The following is a 19583-nucleotide window of genomic DNA, read 5'->3' on the forward strand; positions in this document are numbered from 1 at the left end:
ACCTGGCCCCACCAGCTCCTGCTCTGTTTTCTTCCACTCGCCTCTGTGCCACCCTGGGAAATTGGGATCACGACCCAGTTTGCAGAGGAGAAGAGGGAGGGAGGCTTGGAGAGGTGAATGGATGTCAGCTGGTCTGTCGCCACAGAGGGTGGTGGCCAAAAGCCTGGAGTCAGCATGTGAGGATGGGAAGTGACACCGTTCCTGCCTTGTGGGCTTGTGAGGACAAATGAGTTAATGAGCACAGAGGGCCCTGAGTAGCGGATGGACACCAGGCCTTAGACTTAGGATGCAGTTGGCTGCTATGGTTACGACCATCCTGTTGTTCCTGTCATGGTCCGTGTGGCATCGTGATTGGATCCCTGGCTTTCAGCTCCAGCTACCTGCTGCCTGCTGTGTGACCTTGAGGGAGCCCATGCCCCTCTCTGAGCCTCTGTTCTCCCCCGGTCTGGAGAGGCCTGTGACCCTCACCCTACAGGCCTGGCATGAGGATCAAGTGAGGAGAAATCCCTAAACTGAATCAGTGTGGCAGATCGGAGCAAGAAACCAGAAGCCTCCCTGGGAAGATCTTGACAGGCTCTGTCCCCCCGCAACCCCAACGACCTCCCCTGGGGCCTCCAGAGGCCACCCTCTCTCAGCTAGGAGCCAGTCTTCATGGAAGGGGTCTCTAGGACCCACTTATTTGATGTTTCTTGTCTCACAGGTTGCCTGTGTGCACGCAGGCACACATGTCGGCTTCTCTGAGTGCTTGTCAGATATTTACCTACATGTGTGTGTGCGTGCATGTGTCAGCATCATGAAAAGGCCCTCCTTGGATGTTTGTATCTGTGACTGTGTATCTAGGGGAGTCTGCTCGAGCATGCAGGCGTGCCTCAACACATGCCTGTCCGTGTGAGTGTGCACAGGAGGCATGAGCATGTCTGTGCAGTTGGGGGACCATTTGTAGCCGTGGCTCTCAGAGTCTGTATTTACAAGTGGTGGGTCTGACCCCTCCCTCCAGCAATATGTGTGGAGCGCCTGCTCTGTTCCAGGCACTCTGGTAGATGCCAGGGACACCACAGGACCAAGAAAGACACACACCCCTGTCCTCCTGGATCTCACATTAAGGAAGGGGAGGGGGGGACACAGAACAGGCTGGGCAGTAGAAGGAGAATCAAATGGGAGGGGGCCCACTGTAGGGCCATCAGGGAGGGTGCCCTGCAGGGGGTGACCCTGAGCTGCGACCTAAAAGATGGGAAGATGTGGGGAAAGTGTTTCAGTAGCAGAAACAGCATGTGCAAAGTCCCTGGGGTGGGGGAGGCGTCAGGGCATTGGAGCAACATGGAGATGTCCAACAGGCTGCAGCCCCAAGTGGAAGGAGAGAAGTTCACAGAAGGGCCCTATGGTGTATAAGAGGGGACTCGCTTTTTATTCTGGGAGCATGGAAAGACCTCAGGGGACACAGATGCTTTATTTGAGAACAAGGCCCTCAGCTGCGGTGTGTAGAGGGGACAAAGTGGGGGTGTGTGGAGTAGGGCAGTGTGGGAGCTGCGTGCTTGCCGAGCTGCCCTGAGACCCAGGCCTCCAGAGTGGGTCGCAGTGGTTTGGATGAATGCCCTCAGCCAGGGGGTCCCCATCCTCACCTTCCTCTTCTTCCCCCAGACCTAGACGAGTGTGCGCTGGGCACTCACAACTGCTCTGAGGCCGAGACCTGCCATAACATCCGGGGTGGCTTCCGCTGCCTGCGCTTCGACTGCCCTCCGAACTACGTCCGTGTCTCCGAAACGTGAGTGTCCCTGCCTGGCTTTGGGCCGGGGACCCCTGTGCCCCTCTCAGGCTGCCCACCTTCACCCCTCCTGCTCTTCACAGGTCCTGATGGTTGGGTCTGTGGTCTAACTGACCACACAGGGTACGTATAAAAGCACCTTGTAGAGAGCTCAGAGTATAGAGAACAAAGGGAAGACAACTCAGAAAATCTCAATCCTCTAACCCCCCAACATGTGTATGTGCACACACACACAATGTACTAATTAGTGGTTACTGTGTAACAGGTTATCCCAACACACAGCATCTTTCCATGACAAACAGTTACAGTTATTACCTCACATGGTTTGGAGGCTCAGGAAGCGGGAGCAGCTCTCTGGGTGGTTCTGGCTTCAAGTCTCCTGGAGAGTGTCATCTGAAGGCTCGGGTGGGGTTGCAGGACCCTGTCACTCGTTCACTGTGACTCTGGGCAGCAGGCTCCTTACTGCAGGGCCCTCTCTTTGAGACAGCTTGTGATGTGGCTTCCTTAGAACGAGTCCTCAGAAGAGCAGGTGACAGTCCTTTGTAACCTGACCTAACGCTAGAAGGGACATACCGTGGCGTGGACCCCACAGTCCAGCACTGTGAGAGGTGGGGGTACCCTAAGGATACCACAAAATGTGGCCCGCGGGAGGTGGGACGCCCAGCAGCACTGTGCAGACCGGTGACCACACTTCTAACAGTTATCTTACAGTTCTCACAGGTATCTTGGCGTTTTGCTCTATTTCCTGGCCTTTTTTTTTTTTTTTTTTTTTTTTGCTAAACCTACATTTTCATAAAGTACTTTGGTGTTTCCTATAATTCGGCTATCTCCCACTTTATCTTACTGTGTAAGGTATTTTCCAGACTCACATTTTTATAATTGCAAATGTGACACCTGCTTACAAAGTATTTCCACCACAGAAGTGGGTCAAGCAAAAGCCTTTCCCCTGCCCCCAGCTGGATCCCATGGCCGTGGAGGTCGCCTGCCTTCCCTCTTCTTACGCTGACCACAAAGTGCCTGGGAAGTGCGGTCACACTTGTGTGCGCACCTGGGCCCGGCTTGCTGCTTCTACCTCACAGCTGTCCTCCACGTCTGCACACACAGCCCACCACTAGCCGTGTTTCCTAGTGTGGATGCACGTCCACACACCACTGCCCCGCGGCCCTTTGCCGTGTTCCACTGGCACAAACATCCTAACGTCCATGTGCATGGGTGTCGGGAACTTTAGGGGAGTTTGTCTGAGTGACCCTGAACAGGTAACCTCCCTTCTCTGGGTCTTAGCCGTCTCGTCTGGAACATGGGGGTGAGAGCAGGTCCAGCTTGGGCCGGGTGTGAGCACGAGAGGAGTGAAGGGGTGCCATGGGCTTGGCAGGGGTCGTGGTGTGGCATAAGTGCGGCGTCATTGCCACTCGTTGCTGGTGGCGTGGCTGTGGTCATGGTGCCTGTGTGGCTGTGTGCTGCGGTATGCCAGGTGGGGAGCTCTGCTCAGAGCATCCTTGGGAGCTGCGGAGCCCTGGTGGCTGAGCAGTGTCCCCTTTTGGAAGCAGTGAGCATGTGGAGAGTGATTTAATGATGGAGGGGCGACCTTGGCTCCAAGAGCCAAGATGGGACAGATTGGTGCTATGCTTGGCAGTCAAGCCCTTTGACCCCCTCTGGGGTTTGGTGGAGATTCCCTCCTTGTTGTCCTTGTCATGGAGAATGGCTGAGTCTTGAGGCTTCCTAGGGAGTGGGTGACTCGGAGCTCCAGGTGGGCCCTGGTCCTCAGAGAGGCTTCCCTTGGGAAAGAGCAGGCCATCCCGACTCAGAAGAGGGGATGGCTCCCAAGGAGAGACAGTTATGGAAGAAAAGGAATTTGGAAAATGACAAAAACAATCAAAACACCGTGCCCAGGGAGTCTGTGCAGAGGGGAAGTGTGCACGTGAAAACCAAACAGAGGAAGGCAGGTCAGAATGAAGGGAGGGAAGAAGAAGACAGGAACGTGTGGCTGACTCAGGGCTGCTCATGCACCGTCCCAGGCCCATGGGAGGCCCTGCATGCTCGTTAACTAACCCCATCCCACCAGTGAGACCACAGGCCATCATCCCACCTTACAGATGAGGAAATTGAGACCAAGGGAAGATAGGTGACTTAGCAGAAGCTGCTAAGGGTAGAGCTGGCAATGGAGCCAGGCCGCTGAGGCTGGCACCATGTCCTGGATGGGTGGATGTCGGGTAGGAGCACCCCTGGGCCCACTGACCAACCCACCCCCCTCCCTGTGCCTCCCGCAGGAAGTGTGAGCGCACCACGTGCCACGACTTCATGGAGTGTCAGAACTCACCGGCACGCATCACCTACTACCAGCTGAACTTCCAGACGGGCCTCCTGGTGCCAGCACACATCTTCCGCATCAGCCCGGTGCCCGTCTTCGCGGGTGACACCATCTCCCTGACCATCACCAAGGGCAACGAGGAGGGCTACTTTGGCACACGGCCTCTCAACGCCTTCACAGGCGTGGTGTACCTGCAGCGGTTGGTACGCGAGCCCCGGGACTTCGCCCTGGACGTGGAGATGAAGCTCTGGCGACAGGGCTCCGTTACCACCTTCCTGGCCAAGATGCACATCTTCTTCACCACCTTCGCACTGTGAGGCGCCCACGCCTGCCTGAGCACCCTGCTGGGGCCGCGGAACCCTGGGATCCTTCCTCGGTGACCCTGGCGGCAACCTCTGTGCCACCCACCAGCGTACACCGTTCTGCGGTTGCTGAACGCTGCATATGTGGGGCCAGGTTATGGTGGCGGTTTTTACTATATAACTCTGTAAATTAACTTAATTTTGCTGACCCGATTCCTCCTGGATTCCTGGGCTTCCCCCATGTCCCGCCCTGCGGGAGGGAGCTTGGCCACAGGAAGCGTGCCTAAACTTGGAGGGCAGTTCAAGGTCATGGTAGGTGCTCCGTGGGTGGAGTCAGAGGGCCCAAGACTGGAAACACAGCGACCCCATTGGGGTGTTTGGACTTAACTCAGTGACCTGACCCCAGAGCTGATACTCCACTTCATATTCCACTGTGATTAGTTCCTTACTTTTTTCTTTTTTAAATCATTTTAAGTGTTTTTGTTTAATTATAAAAGTAGTATGCACATATTGCAAAAAATATATTCAAATAGTACCAAAGGATTATAAAGTAAAAAATGAAAAGAGAAAAAAAAAAAACCTTATTTTGTAAAGTGTTTGTGTTTGACGATGATTTCTGCATGTCGCAGCAGGGTCCCTGGCTGGACCAGTGCGTCCTTTTGTAGATCAAGACTGTCCTTGATGTCTTTTTTTTTTTTTTTAAGATTTTATTTATTTTTTTGACAGAGACCACAAGTAGGCAGAGAGGCAGGCAGAGAGAGAGGAGGAAGCAGGCTCCCCACCAAGCAGAGAGCCCAACGCGGGGCTCAATCTCAGGACCCTGGGATCATGACCTGAGCCGAAGGCAGAGGCTTTAACCCACTGAGCCACCCAGGCGCTCCTGTCCTTGGTATCTTAATTCATGGAATTAGCTGCTACCAGGAACTCTCCTCTTGGGGTGAAGGGATCCCAGTGTAAACTGTGCTTCAGGACCCTTTCCTCCTCTTTCACCACTCCTCTTCCTCCTCTTCCTTCCTCAGAGGTGGATTTCTCACTCTCAGACTCCAGTACTGGTCCTGGTTACTGGGGCCTGAAAACAGGTCAGACAGAGGAAGGCTGAGAGAATTCATCTTTCCTTCCCCCGTGTAGGTTTCTAGGGCTTTGAGCCTGCAGCACACGAGGAGGGCTGAGAAGGGAAGGGACAAGTTTGCGTGGGCGTCCGGGCCCGGTCTGCGTCTCCTCACACATGCACATTGCCACTCCCCTTGGCTCTTTTGCTAAGCCAGTGGATTTCCAATGCAGGCAGGGTGCCACCTCGGGGGTCTCGAACTATATGTGGTGGGTGGCAGTGGCCGTTGAAAACCAGGCTAGAATGGACATTCTCACTGGACTGCACACCTGTGAGGGGTGGGGAGAGATGTGTATCAGGATACAACAGAGTGTGTACATACCCGTGTGCCACCAGCTCTGGCAGGTGGCAGTGAGACATGGAGAGGCGCAGGGTGGGAGACGGTGGTGAACCAGGAGTGGATGCCCTGGGAGGAGGAGGAGGCAGGACACAGCTCCAGCCCTGTTGCCTTCTGGAAACCCACACTCCCAATGCCGGGATGCTCTCATTCTTCCAGACAAGCGCCCGGACTACCTTTTGATGTAAGATATTCCACTTTAAGATGTGGAGATTATTTAAAACTTCTTAGCGTCAGGAATGAGCCAGCCTCCGAGCTTCCTGCCAGAAGCCTGCCATGGAGGGCTCACCATCTCGTGGCCTTTTCTTCCCTCCCTGCCCCTCCCTGGCTCTGACCCCAAGGCCATGTGGCAGGAGCCAGGATTTCCTTCTCGCTGCCTTACTATCTCTCTTCCTTCTGTTTCCCGGGTTGTTGGGAAAACCAGAGCTAGCCACAATGCCTGGCATCGGCGCTCACCAGGCAGGGACCAGTGGGGACCGGGTCTCCTCCATTCTATGAGCAGGTTAGGGATGCCAGCAGGGGACGGGGCTGCACCTAGCCTATACAGGCTCAGCTTCTTCCTCCGACCCAAGAGTTACTCCCTGTGGGACCTCAAGTGAGTGACATCATCTCCCTGGATTTCATTTGTCTCATCAGGGGATGGCGGTGCCCACCATTTTTCCCTCCTGGGGCTCTGTACCACTAGAATGAGCAACACACAAACAGCATCGAGCTTAGTGGCTCTTGGAAAACTTTCTGACTTCAGAGGCGCTAAGCTTCCATAATTCTGGAGTTCCATGTCTACAAGAGTTTGACAAGCCACAGTTGGAGGGACTAGTCCCTGCAAGTCTGCCCTCACTCCGGATGCCAGACACAAACTCGGGGGCCCCCACGAGCACCCTCAGGTCCATTAGCTCACCTGAATAACCCAGGGGAGCGCCAAACTGAGGGGGACAGTTTTGTTAGGATGGAAACGTACAAACTGAAATCATCCAAGGGGCATGACGCACAGGGCAGAATGCAGGAGGAATCCATGTCCCCAGGATGCGTCCCCTTCCTGGCATGATGGATGACGGTCCACGCAGAGTGTGGCCAACCAGAAAGCCTTCGGTACCCAGCACTTCTATTCCAGCTTTGCTCATACTGCAGTATGGCCGACCCATGGTGTCTGGTCCCTCCTGGAGGTCAGACTTGATAGGACATGTCCCAAAGCCCCATTCTTAGTCACATTAAAAGATTGTCCCTGCCCCATGTCCCCAGGCAAAGCCAGTCCTGTCAGGACCTCCCAGGGGCCTAGAGCTCACCTCCTGGAAGCTGAGGGCAAAGGCCAGCTCTGCCTTTAGGTAAGCTGAATTCTAGCCCCCCTGGGCCCTGGCCTAGGCCTTCTGACAGTGGAGTGATCATGTTTGGGCATCTGTGTTTAACATCACTTGCTTCCACCGCCTGATCTGCGGCTATGAACTTTCTGATAAACGTGGGCAGAACTATTGAGTGTAGAAATGAGCTAGTGCTTAGCCAAATCCTGTTCTTTCTCAGGCCGGCTCTTTTTCAGCAGCGTTGCCTCCTAAGGAGGCTGGAACTCAGTGTTGTGACTTACTCAAGGCCATGGCCATCAGTGTCAGCGTGGAAAGCCGCCCACAATGTGGCAGCAGGTGGATGTCACTTGAAGAAGACTGGGTCCCATGTTTTCATCAGCCCTTTTGCCAGCCCACTGTCCCTTGGACGACTAAATGTCTCCCAGAGTGGCCGGCCCAGGTTTGCACCTTCCGCTCAACCTGGTCGGGTTCTCATTACATAAGCCACTCCTTCACCCTCAGCGACAGCTCCCGTTCTCTCAGTCTGTGCCCCATTTCTTCCACCTCTGGAAGGGATGTTAGCTTCGGCCACTGTGCCTGGTCATTCTTAGAATGACTCAACTGAAGCAGGTGTCTTACTTATTCTTACAATTTTATCATAGCAAAGGATACAAATCAAAGTCGGCCAAGGGAAGAAACATGTAGGGTCTAGATGTGGTTTCTGGTTATGCTCTCACCATAGAGTCCCGGATGGCGTTACCTCCTCCCAGGCTCGATGTGTGATAATCCCCACGGAGAATCACCCAGCAGGGAGGCTCGCCGTGCCTTTGGAGTCCAGAGTCTGTATTGGAGCTGGTGGGGGGTTGGGGCATGCACGGTCCCTGGCCCGAGGCCGCAGCAGAATGGACAAGGATTTCACCTGGAGCGGGCTGTCCCAGTGGAAGGGATGCTAGAGCAGGGGCGGTGATGCCTGCATTTGATAAACACAAGCAACCAAAGCTTACAAAGCTTACTGCTACATTGTGCTGGTTTGCAGAGGGACAGTGAGAACTCTGGGCCTATTAACAGGTAGTGGCAGGGGTAAGACAGCGACACCTACCTCCTGCAGCGTAAGGGCGGACGCCCCTTGAGGGGGGTGGTCGGAAGACCTGCCTGATTGTGGAAGTCACGGAGCCCCAGGGACATTTGTTGCTCAGCCAGAGTCAGTCATGGGAACTTAAGGGCCCTAGGGGAAGACACCTGAGACCATGAAAATGGAGGGGGAACATCTGGAGAGGCAGAGGAAGCTTGCCAGTACCCTGCAGGGCCCCAGGTGCCCCTCTGGAGCCGCCAGGCCAGTAACGGGTTAAAGCCCAGCACAGCCTGGTAAGCAGTGTGCTGGGCTTGATAAAGAAGGGAAGAGATTCTGCACCCAGAAATGATCTGGCAGGTGATGACGAGAGCCAGGGGAACTCCCCTGAGATGGATTTTGAGGGTGCTGGCCCAGCTGAGCCAGAATGAGAGTCTGGATAAACATGACTTCACTGACTTGGGGGAACTTTCTGGAGTGGGGCTGGAACTGGAAAGGGATCCGCAGCAGGTGTAGGTAAGCGATGAGGGCAGCCTTGCCTCTTGGGCCAGACACACATACACCCATGGCAAATGCCAGGGAGGGGGGATTCACAGTGCAGGCCCCGGGGACTCTAGAGCAAGGCCATGCCATCTGCTGCTTGAGAAACAGCATGTGGTGTGCTCCTGAGCCTTCGTGGAGACCACACACTTGACCACAGGGGCCACATGGCCATGAACCTGCAGATACCCACTACAAGCTATGTCTGTCAGACACATCAAGCCATGAAGTCGGACGAGTCCATCATGGGCCATCGTAAGAGCTGTTGTATCTTTTGCCAGGTGCAAAAGAGCCAGCTGAAAGAGGAGGATGATACTGGAGCTTGGTTAATGAAGGGTCAGCTCCGGACAGGTGCAGGCTGGAAAGGAACGGCCCCTGTGTGACAGCCACATCCAGAAATGACCTTGAAAGACAGTGGCTGGTGCTGTGGGTAGTGGGTCCCTGTCATCCTCTTTGTGTGTAAGGAGAAGTGGCTTGAGGTGGGACTGTAGGGGGAGTGGCCATTGATGGGCCATCTGGCCAGAGGCCTAGAAAGAAAAGAATGGGTAGCTAGAGACAAGGGTTCTGGGCAGAGGCCTGTGGGCTGAGAGGTGGAGGGAATGGGTCCGAGTGTGAAGATTTCTGTGTGATGCATTAAGGGCAATGAGTGAGTATCTATCAGGGAAGGGAAGCCAGGATAACTGACCAAGGGGATAAAATGGCTCAAACGGGTGATGTTAGCCAGTCTTCATGTCTGGACACTCCAGATGAGTGCACGAATGGAGGTCATGGTGCCTCTGAATGCAATGGGGATGAACGCTGAATCCTAGTATGTCTTTCTTCCTTGGGGAGACCCGTGGACCACTTGGTAGCAAGGTGACTCCATGGGCCTCCTTTGGTTCTGGAATAGATGCCTACTTGCCAAGAACTACTGTCAGGAGGCTAAGAGTGTCCGCCCTCTGGCGCACCCTGGGCTCTGACTGAGGTCTCATTGCGCAGGGGAGAGCCAAGACCTGGGGCTGTGGCCACAGGAACCCATACCATGTGACCCAAAGGCAGCCAGCCTCACAGAACAGGGAAACAGATCTCTAAAGGCACAACTGGAGGGAAGCGTGCTAGAACAATGGGGAGCCACCTGTGAAGCTGTGGGATATTAAATCCGAGACCCCATACGAAGCTGTGTCCCAAAGGAAGGATCCAAGGAATGGCCACAGAAGTGGCCTTGCTTGTCATCCCTCCAATGGTCACTGAGTGGTTTTGTCTTCCTGTCCTTGCAATGTTGGACTCCTTTCTGTGTAAGCCCGTTTAGGTTGGGGTTTCTCTCACTTTCCACTCCACAGCCAATGTGGAAACAGGCAACTGGAGTGGGGTGTTAGAAAGGGAAAGCCCTAAATGTGGCTGAGTGGAAGAGAGAAGGAGCACCCTGCTCTCGTCCAGAAGTTAGTACTTCTTGTTACCTGGCGGCAACGAAGGCACTGGTCAGTCCACCTGCTGGACCATCCAAGGTCTTGGGAGGAAAAATAAGGAGGTTGGATAGCATTGGCCTGCCCTTGTGATCCCACAACAAAGGAGACAAGCTGAACTTGAACTTGATCAATTCAGAAAGCAGCCAAGGGTACTGATGCGATGGGGTTTATTGTGGCTGTTCTCTGCCCTGCTTTTACTGTGGACATTGGCCCTGTGGGGTGACTTACCTGTGAGGAGCTACACCCATATTTCACGGCCACCAGGGAGCTGAGTCTTAGGCAGGGCGATGCTTGGCTTTGTGTGCTTTTGATCGACGTGTAAGCGTGTTTAGGAGTTCACGGTGGGAGGAAGAGGCATATGGAAGCTGGGAGGCCAAAGGAGTGGGCTTTGTGGGACATCTGCCTTTGCCAGTGCGGCACCAAACCCCCTGCTTTGCGCACAGCACCTCAGATTTATTTGGGGCTCCCTGCCCACACCTTGGAGTCCATCTGTGTAGGGCCTCTGCCCATTAGCGCCCGTGTTCCTTCTCCTGTGCTTGGCTCCGGGGTGGGTCCCTGGTGCAGTCTGGGGCAATGAGGTGCTCTGAGAACTTGCTGGGAATATTGGGCTGACCTTGAACCTGAGGGGCCATCAGGTCTGGAGCCGCTGGCCCCATGTCGCTGTAGGCAAAACTGAAGCTGAAGCCAGTACTGTTAAAGGCAACCAACAGCCCCAAAGGCTGCGCTTGGGCCCCAAGCCCTGCCAGGCCTGTGGTCACAGTGGTCTTGGAATTCTGTCATTACTTTCTTTTCTTTGTAAGCTAGTTTGGTTGAGTTTTCTGTCAAATGCAACAGAACAACCCAATAGGAGGCAGTAAAGAGTGGGGAAGGGTGTTCCGGGGAAGGGAACAGCACATGCAAAGCTCCTGGGATGGGGATGAAGGCTGACATGCCCAGAGACTCAGTGAGGAGTGCAGGGCGTGACCAGAGGGTGGACAGGGAGGCCTGGGATAGGACTCTGATCTGATCCTTGTGGGGAGCTGCTGAAGCCTGGCAGGCTGCCTTTCACCAGTGTCCCTCTGGCTGCAGTCTGGAGAATGGATTCCAGGGGGTGAAGGCAGGTGCCTATAGGAGTGGATCCCTTGGAGGGTGTGAGCAACTTGCTGGGTTAAGGCCCTTGGACCTGGTCTTGTCACTCCAGTCCTACATCCTGTCCAGGCCCCTCTCTTCCTTATCCCCTTATCCCCTTATTGGGAACGAGCCAATGACTCACTCATCAGGCTGGACAAGCCTGCTGGCACTATCTTAACCCACGCTGGTGACATTCATGCTAATGTGTATGCGTTCTGCACTTTCTGCATGCATTCTGCTCTCCAGACCCTGGGGATGGGCAGAAGTTTATGGACATGGGTGAGGGGGAGCCCAAGCACTATGCAAACACACATGCACACACGCACACACCCGTGCACATGTGTGTGCACACTTATTTCCACATCTTGCAGCAGGACCCAGCCTGCCCGCTGGTCTCCCTGCAGAGGCTTCCTGGTGCCTCTGGGGCTCAGCTTCGTGGGCCTGCCTGCCCTCTCTAGGCAGAGTCAACTAGGGACAGGGTCCCCTGCACTGGCAGGGGGACAGGGGGTTGTCTGTGCCAATACTCACCATCACAGCACTCAGGCCTCCTTCCTGGGACCCGCGAGAGATGGCCAGTGTGTCCGTGCCCAGGGGGCTATGCAGGGAGCCCCTGGGGCCGCCAGCCTTTCTGTTGTATTTATTTTTAGAACCTGGGATAGAGGGCTGGCAGTCACCCCCACAACTCCCCCTGGGGTCTGGGTCAGCATCTGTCCTGCCCACCCCCCCACCCCAGCCTCCAACTAGACACCTTGTTGTGTATCTCTGTGTTAGGAGGAGCTTTAGAAAATGAGTACCGTGACTGGGTGTGTATGTAGTGGTTTTTTTTTTTGTTTGTTTGTTTAAAGATTTTATTTATTTGACAGAGAGAGAGAGAGAGCATAACTAGGCAGAGCAGCAGGGAGAGGGAGAAGCAGGCTCCCCACTGAGCAGGGAGCCCTATGTGGGGCTTGATCCGAGCCAAAGGCAGACTCTTAACTGACTGAGCCACCCAGGCACCGTGTATTTAATTTTTAATTAAACCTTCTATTTTAGAATAGCTTTAGATTTGTAGAAAAAGCACAAGGTAGTGCAGAGAGTACTGCACCCCCCCACCCCCAGTTTTCTCTGTTGTTAGCACCTTACACGACTCTATGCATTCATCACAATGACCGAGCCAATATGGATACGCTAGTATTCACTAGTCCACCACCTGTTCAGATTGCCTTGGTTTTTAACCTGTGTCCTTCTTCGTCCAGGGACTTTATCCAGGATACATCCAGGATACCCTGTTACCATTAGTCATGGCTCCTTTTGACCTTGATAGCTTGTCAGACATCCCTTATCTGTGATGACGTTGACAGGTCGAGGAGTGTTGTTCAGGTTCACGGTAAGTCCCCCGCCCCCGGAGCTCGTCTGGTGTTTTTCTCATGATTGGACTGGAATCATGGTCTGTGGGCAGGAAGACCCCAGAGATGTCACACCATATCAAGGCTGCAAGCTGTCAGTGTGACAGATCACTGTTGGCGTTGACCTTGACCACCTGGCTGAGGTCGTGTCCATCACGTTTCTCTGATTGTAACGTTACTCTTTTCCCCCTCTTCCCCTACTGCCTTCTTTTATGCTATTTTTTAAAAGATTTTATTTATTTGCTTGACAGAGACAGCGAGAGAGGGAACACAAGCATAGGGGAGAGGGAGAAGCAGGCTTGCCACTGAGCAGGGAGCCCAACATGGGGCTCGATCACCGGACCCCGGGATCATGACGTGAGCTGAAGGCAGACACTTAACAACTGAGCCACCCAGGCGCCCCCGTGCTCCTATTTTTAATTCCTCAGCGGTCCTGTGTTACAGTTATCATTCAGTTTCTTCACTGCTTTGCACTCGACACTGTTTTAAACTATTACCATTGTTGCTATGTGGGTCTGGTCTGTTGCTGTGGAGTCCTCTAGGGGCGCCCCCCATGATTTACCCCCTAATGATTCCCAGGTTGTCCCCAGGTACCAATCCCCTCAGACCCTGGCACAAGGAAATGTCCACATCCTCGTGCCTTTGAGGCCTGTTTCAGGACTCCTCTGGACATGAAACCAGGAGCAAACTACGGGTCGTGGGGCAACTGTACCCCGATTTTGACAACATTTTTTTAATGCTGCCCTCCAGAAAGGCAGCATTTCAGCCTCCTGTAACTTCTGTCCCCACGATGACCTCACTTTCCCACACAAGCCACACTGCGGGGACGGGTAGTGTCATTGCCCCCTGTGCATGTTGTGGGGGGGGTCTAAACACCCCACTGGGTACCCGAGGCTTGGTTTATCTGAGTCACTGAGCTACACCACAAACCAGGGCCCCACCCGGTGAGCCGAGGACCCTGATGCTCCATTGCTCGGCTGGCACAATATTCAGAAAAGTTTTGAGTCAACACTTCACATCAACTTACAGTTTCCTATGGAAAAGCGGTTCTCTTAAGATATTTTGATTTGGTAGCCCCTGTGGTCCCTTAAGACCTCATGGCATCTGAAAAACAGACTTTTCTCACAGGAAGAGCCATCCTGCCATGGGTCAGGCAGCTCGGCCATAGGAAGTAAGTGCCCTGTCACAGGAGGGATGCAAGGTGGGCCAGGAAGGCCAGGACATGGTGATGGAGCCCTTAAAGTTCTGTCTTGTCCAGATTCCATGGTTTTGTTAGGCACATGTTCTCCCCTTCCTTGCTCTGCAGCCTGTGGGATGGAGGCCACTCCTTCCTTATTTTGGGGCTGAGTTCTGGCAGCTCTGTGGGGCAATGGTGCCCCCTTGTGGCTGCAGCCCCGGCCCAAGCTCGGCCCACCACCAAAGGAGAGGGATGGATTTAGACAGGTGGGTATGAGGGAAAGGTGTTGTTGTTGTTGTTTTAATTTCAAGTTCTTATTTAAATTCTAGTTAGTTAACACATAGTGTAATATTAGCCTCAGGAGTAGAATTTAGCGATTCATCCCTTAGAACACGTAACACCCAGTGCTCATCACAAGTGCTCTCCTCAATCCCCATCACCCATCTAGCTCACCCCCACCCATCTCCCCTCCATCTGTCTTCAGTTGGTTCTCTATCATTAAGAGTCTCTTACGCTTTGCCTCTCTCTCTCTTTTTCCGTCCCCTATGTTCATCTGTTCCGTTTCTTAAATTCCACATATGAGTGAAGTCATTCGTCTTTCTATTTCACTTAGCATAATACACTCTAGCTCCAACGATGTCATTGCAAATGGCAAGATTTCATTCTTTTTGATGGCAGGGAAGTATTTTAAATACACACACACACACACACACACACAGCCCACCTCTTCTTTATCTGTTCATCAGTGGATGGACACCTGGACTCTTTCCATAGCTCGGCTATTGTAGATAATGCTGCTATAAACACTGAGGGCTACATGCCCCTTTGAATCCGTATTTTTGTATCATTTGGGTAAATACCTAGTAGTGCAATTGCTGGGTCATAGGGTTGATTGCACTTTTAACTTTTTGAGGAATTTCCATACTGTTTTCCACAGTGACTGCACCAATTTGCATTCCCACCAACCGTGTAACGGGGTTCCCCTTTCTCCTTGTTCACATCATTAGTGACAACACCTGTTGTTAATTTTGGCCATCCTGGCAGGTGTGAGGTGGTATCTCATTGTGGTTTGATTTGTATTTGAGGGAAAGGGGTGTGTGTGTGTGTGTGTGTGTGTGTGTGTGTGTGTGTGTGTTTTAAGATTACTTATTTATTTATTTGACAGAGACTCAGTGAGAGAGGGAACACAAGCAGGGGGAGCGGGAGAGGGAGAAGCGGGCTTCCCACTGAGCAGGGAGCCCAACACAAGGCTCAATCCCAGGACCCTGGGATCATGACCTGAGTTGAAGGCAGATGCTTAATGACTGAGCCACCGAGGTGCCCAGGGAAAGGTGTTTTTGATGGCAACGAGGACCACGGTACCTCAGGGGGCACACTGGAGGCTCTATTTATGGCCCCTTGTGGCTGGAGGGAAGGGGATACCAGGAACAGAGGCTGGAGATCTGGGGGACGTCAGATGAGAAGAGCATTGGATGCTGAGTGAGGGATGGTCCTCAAGGTGATGTGGCCTTGGTGGTGCCCTGACTTTGGCCGAGTGATCAACCCTCCCTTTGACAGCAGGTGCATCCCTCTCCCCATGGCTGTGGTCTCCCTGGGGTCTGCTCCATTGCCCCACCTATGGGACCAAGAATTCCCATCCCTAAGAATCTATCTGGCAAATGGACTTACTGACCTGGCCTGACCTGTGCTGCCACGTGACCACCATTTGTGGCCAGGTGTCTTTTTTTTTTTTTTTTAAGATTTTATTTATTTATTTGACAGAGAGAGATCACAAGTAGACAGAGAGGCAGGCAGAGAGAGAGAGAGAGGGAAGCAGGCTCCCCGCTGAGCAGAGAGCCCGATGCGGGACTCGATCCCAGGACCCTGAGATCATGACCTTCGGGCAGTGGCTTAACCCACTGAGCCACCCAGGCGCCCTGTGGCCAGGTGTCTTAATGGTGGTGGAACTGTGCGCCAAGCGCACCACCCAGGGAACCGACATGACTTGCTTCCGCTGACATCCACCTGGCAGTACCCACCAGGTTTCAGCCTCTGTGCCAGCAGGCTGCTCATTGCTAAGATTTCACTCTGCCTCTCTCCAACCAGAAGGACGGGTATCTGTTCCTGTTTCACAGAAGTGGAAACTGAGGCTTAGAGCACGTGACTCACCTAACGTCACCTAGATATTCACACCCAGTCAGGTGTGCCTGACTGGAAAAGCTCAGGGCTGGGGAGAATGAGTCAAGTGACAGGCTCGGAGAAAACATTCGCAGAAGACATCACTGATAAAGGACTGTTACCCAGAAAATACAAAGAACTCTTAAAACTCAATAAGAAAATGAATAATCTGGTTTTAAACTGGGCAAAGGGCCTCAACAGACACCTCACCAAGGAAGATAGACAGATGACAAGTCTATGAAGAGAGTAGGGTGGCCAGAATCTAGAACACTGACAATTCCAAATGCTGCTGAGGATACAGAGTAATGGTTTCACTTGCACTCATTGCTGGAGGGAATGCAGAATGGTATAGCTTTGGAAGACAGCTTGGCAATTTCTTACAACACTGAACAAAAAAACCCTCATGGCCTTGTCCTACCCAGGCTGCAGAAGCTCACAGTCTGGTCAGAAGTTGGACATAGAAACAGGTACAACCATTTAGAAAGTCACTGCAATGATGAGGAAGCCACATTTGTGGCTATGGGCTCTTAGAAGGGCTATTACAAGGGCACCAGAGAAGGCTTCCTGTGGACCCCCTGCTGGGTTTTAACCAACCGCCCCCACCCCACCCCCCCGCCCCGCCAGCAAGTTACCCAGGTAGAGGAGCAAGGCGGACGTTCCAGGGAGGGAACCAGCTTGCCTCGAAGTGCAAGGTATTGGGGGAGCAGCGGAAGTTCTCAGGTGCACAGTGGGCATACCCAAGAGCAGAGGTAAGTTGCAAGAGGCTGGTCCGTGGACCCTGGGCTCTGCTCCCTGGAGCCTTGATCCCATCAGGGTTGAAGCGAGGTCTGGGCTCGCGGAGTCCACTGCCCGCTAAAGGTGCTTATGGTGACACCTGGCGGTGGGGATGGGGAACTGCAGGCGGCCACGCAGGCGCCGTCCGGGGGCGTCTGTGCCCGCCTGGGCCGGGTGGGGCTCTGCATCCCAGGGCAGAAAGGCACAAGACGACATTTTTTGCTTGTCACTAACCTCTAATGGAACCGCAGTGTTTCCTTTCATGATTCACACAGACAACAAACCACGGGAGCCTTAGCTGTGTTCACACTACATTTCGGCTATCTCCAAACGTCATTTCTGCTCATCAGTAGAAATTGGAAATGACCGCGGCGGTTAGAACTGCCTCCAGACCGTGTTCTTCATTGTGTTAAGACAGAAGCCCACAGAGTGCCATCGTACAGATTTCGTTCTAGTATTTGGATAACTAGAATTTTGGAGTCATGGGCATTTAAAAACTCACCCAGACTGCCAAAGATGTTTGTGGCTCACACACACACCCACACACATGTGTGCATGCACATACACAAACATGCATATAGGTGCACACAAACACGTGCACACATGCACCTACAAACGCGCATGCGTACACACACACGTGTACGCAAATAGGCTGGTGTATATACACACTTGGCTGAGAAACCCTTTGAAGAAGAAAGGTGATGGTGGTGAGAGCCCTGTATGAGGCATCTATCCATACAATTTATCATCTAGATCTGTACACTTGAAGGAGAAAGACACCACTAGTAGGCTGGGATGGTAGGTGTCCACGGACTCTTGCAAGCACACCGGCTCAAGGACTACCCTACATCTGGGGCCTCCAGGACACCCGTGGTTGTGTCTGTGCTCGTGTTTCTGTGGGCTGGCGAACGTGAGTGTGCAGAGACCTGGCGGGGTGCATCTGATGGGGGCGGCGGCACCGCTGTGCTGGTGGCAGAGGTGTGAGTGTGTGAATGGGGGATTCTGATCTCTGGTGCCTGCCAGACCTACAGCCTGACTTACAGCCCCTTGTTCAGCCTGGTCATTCTGGCCCCCAGAGGAGACATTGCGTAGGTATTCCCAGGGGTAGCCAGTGGTCGGGGGGGCGGGCTTGCCCTGCCTCCTCTGAGAGAGATAGGGTGGGCTACAAGGGTGGCCTTCTTGGCCCCCCAAACTCATCCTCCTTTCAGTGACCACTCTCACTTTACAGATGTAGAAACTGAGGCCCAGAGAGGTCGAATATTTTGCCTAGAGCCATGTAGGCTGTCCAGCCATAGATGAATGAGGGGTAGGATGCCTGCATCTTTCTGAGCCTCAGTATTTTCACCTGCCATGTCAGGAGGTGACAATGAGATGCCTGAGGCTGACCTAGCAGAGGAGAACCTCAACCTGGGTCTCTCCAGTGTAACTCCCACCATGACTCTCCATTCCCCACAGCATCAGGTCCAAGTTCCCCAGTCCTGCATTGTGGACCCTCTCCTCTCCAACTTTATCGCCTATCACTCCCTGTCTGTTCCCTGTGCGCCAGATACCCCAGCTGCTAGCTCTTCTGAACGCCCTCCAAGTGCCTTCACAACCCCATGCCTCTGCTATTCTGTTTCCTGTGCTGGGAATGCCGGGTGAACTCCTATGCATCCGGTAGCACCCCATTCTGATTGCCCACACAGAGTTGACATCTCCTTGCTCTGGCCCCCATTGCCTTCACACATCCTTGTGGGGTAGCCTGTAAATCTCAGGATTTATGCAGATAAACATCATCTCTGTGTCTCCAGCACTTAGCACCAGGGGCAGCATAAAGTAGGCACTAATAAATGTTCGTTGAATGAATAAAAAAACTTATTTGTGCACAGCCCCCTGGCCCCCACCACCACCATGAGCTGGTTGAGAAAAAGATTGGGGCCTTTCCAGCTATTCAGGTGGTAATCCGAGTTTGTCCAATGGTCCAGGCTGAAGGGAGGAGCACATGGTGACAGTGGCAGTCAGGGTGGGGAGTCCTAGGCTGGGGCTTGTCTGTGAGCTGCACTGCCCCCCAGTTTGTCTGCCTTAGGTTCCTCTCTGCATGCACCTGGGGGAGAGAGTGCTTTGCCGTTGCTTCCACGTAGGCCCCCAAAGCTCCTCAGTGGGGCTCAGCCGTCAGTGGCTCTCTTTCTCTGTCCTCAAAGTTCAGTGCTGGGCTAGGTCTCATCTGTTCCTCTGTCCATGTATCGGGTTGGAAGCTCAAGGCTGCTCTGGCCTGACCCCAGCCAAGGTTTATGAGCTCGTCCTCCCCACCCCAGCCACTCTGACCCTGTGAAACACGCCAGGAAGGGTGGGGACAGGAAGAGGACAGTGGGTCTCCGAGCCTGCCCCGGGGCGCTGTCAGCCGTGTCAGGATTTATGCCTTGATGTTCCCACCCTGAGAGCTGGTCACGAGGCGGATGCCTTTGGGCCAGTGCTGAGCCACCCCTGCAGGGGACCAGGGAGGGCCCGAGGACCAGGCGCTGCTTAAGAGGGGCGCAGGAGGAGCAGAGGCATCCTGAGACAACAGCCCCCCTGTTGTCCCAAAGTGAACACAAGTCACCCTGTCACTGCTGTGGGATGAGAACTCACCGGCCACACCCACCCACCAGCCAGGTGAAGGGGAAGTACCCCACAGTTGGGGCCTGAGACCAGCCCAGCCTTGGTCCAGCTGAGGCACATTGGCTAGGACTTCCCCGCCCACATGGGCCTGTTTCCTCAAGTGTGAATGGCGTAATGGAGCAGCCCCCCCACTGGCCCCCTCAGGCAGAGCATATCTTGGGCGCATCTGCAGGGAGCATCAGTTGTTGTGACTGCCTG

The 19583-nt window shown here is 53.7% G+C and overlaps 1 protein-coding gene across 3 annotated transcripts in view; it reads left to right on the forward strand.

Moving 5' to 3' along the window:
* Window positions 1–4940, forward strand: part of FBLN2 (fibulin 2) — an 84873-nt gene extending 79933 nt beyond the window's left edge. For all 3 annotated transcript variants that reach the window (XM_047743613.1, XM_047743615.1, XM_047743614.1), the window contains 2 exons: window positions 1639–1762; window positions 4030–4940. In XM_047743613.1, coding sequence (XP_047599569.1) covers window positions 1639–1762; window positions 4030–4387 — 482 coding nt within the window. In that variant the 3' untranslated portion in view covers window positions 4388–4940. The remainder of the gene's footprint in view (window positions 1–1638; window positions 1763–4029) is intronic.
* The last annotated feature ends 14643 nt before the right edge of the window (window positions 4941–19583 follow it).

Source organism: Lutra lutra, chromosome 1 (assembly GCF_902655055.1).
Source record: "Lutra lutra chromosome 1, mLutLut1.2, whole genome shotgun sequence".
In the NCBI taxonomy this organism is placed as follows: domain Eukaryota; kingdom Metazoa; phylum Chordata; class Mammalia; order Carnivora; family Mustelidae; genus Lutra; species Lutra lutra.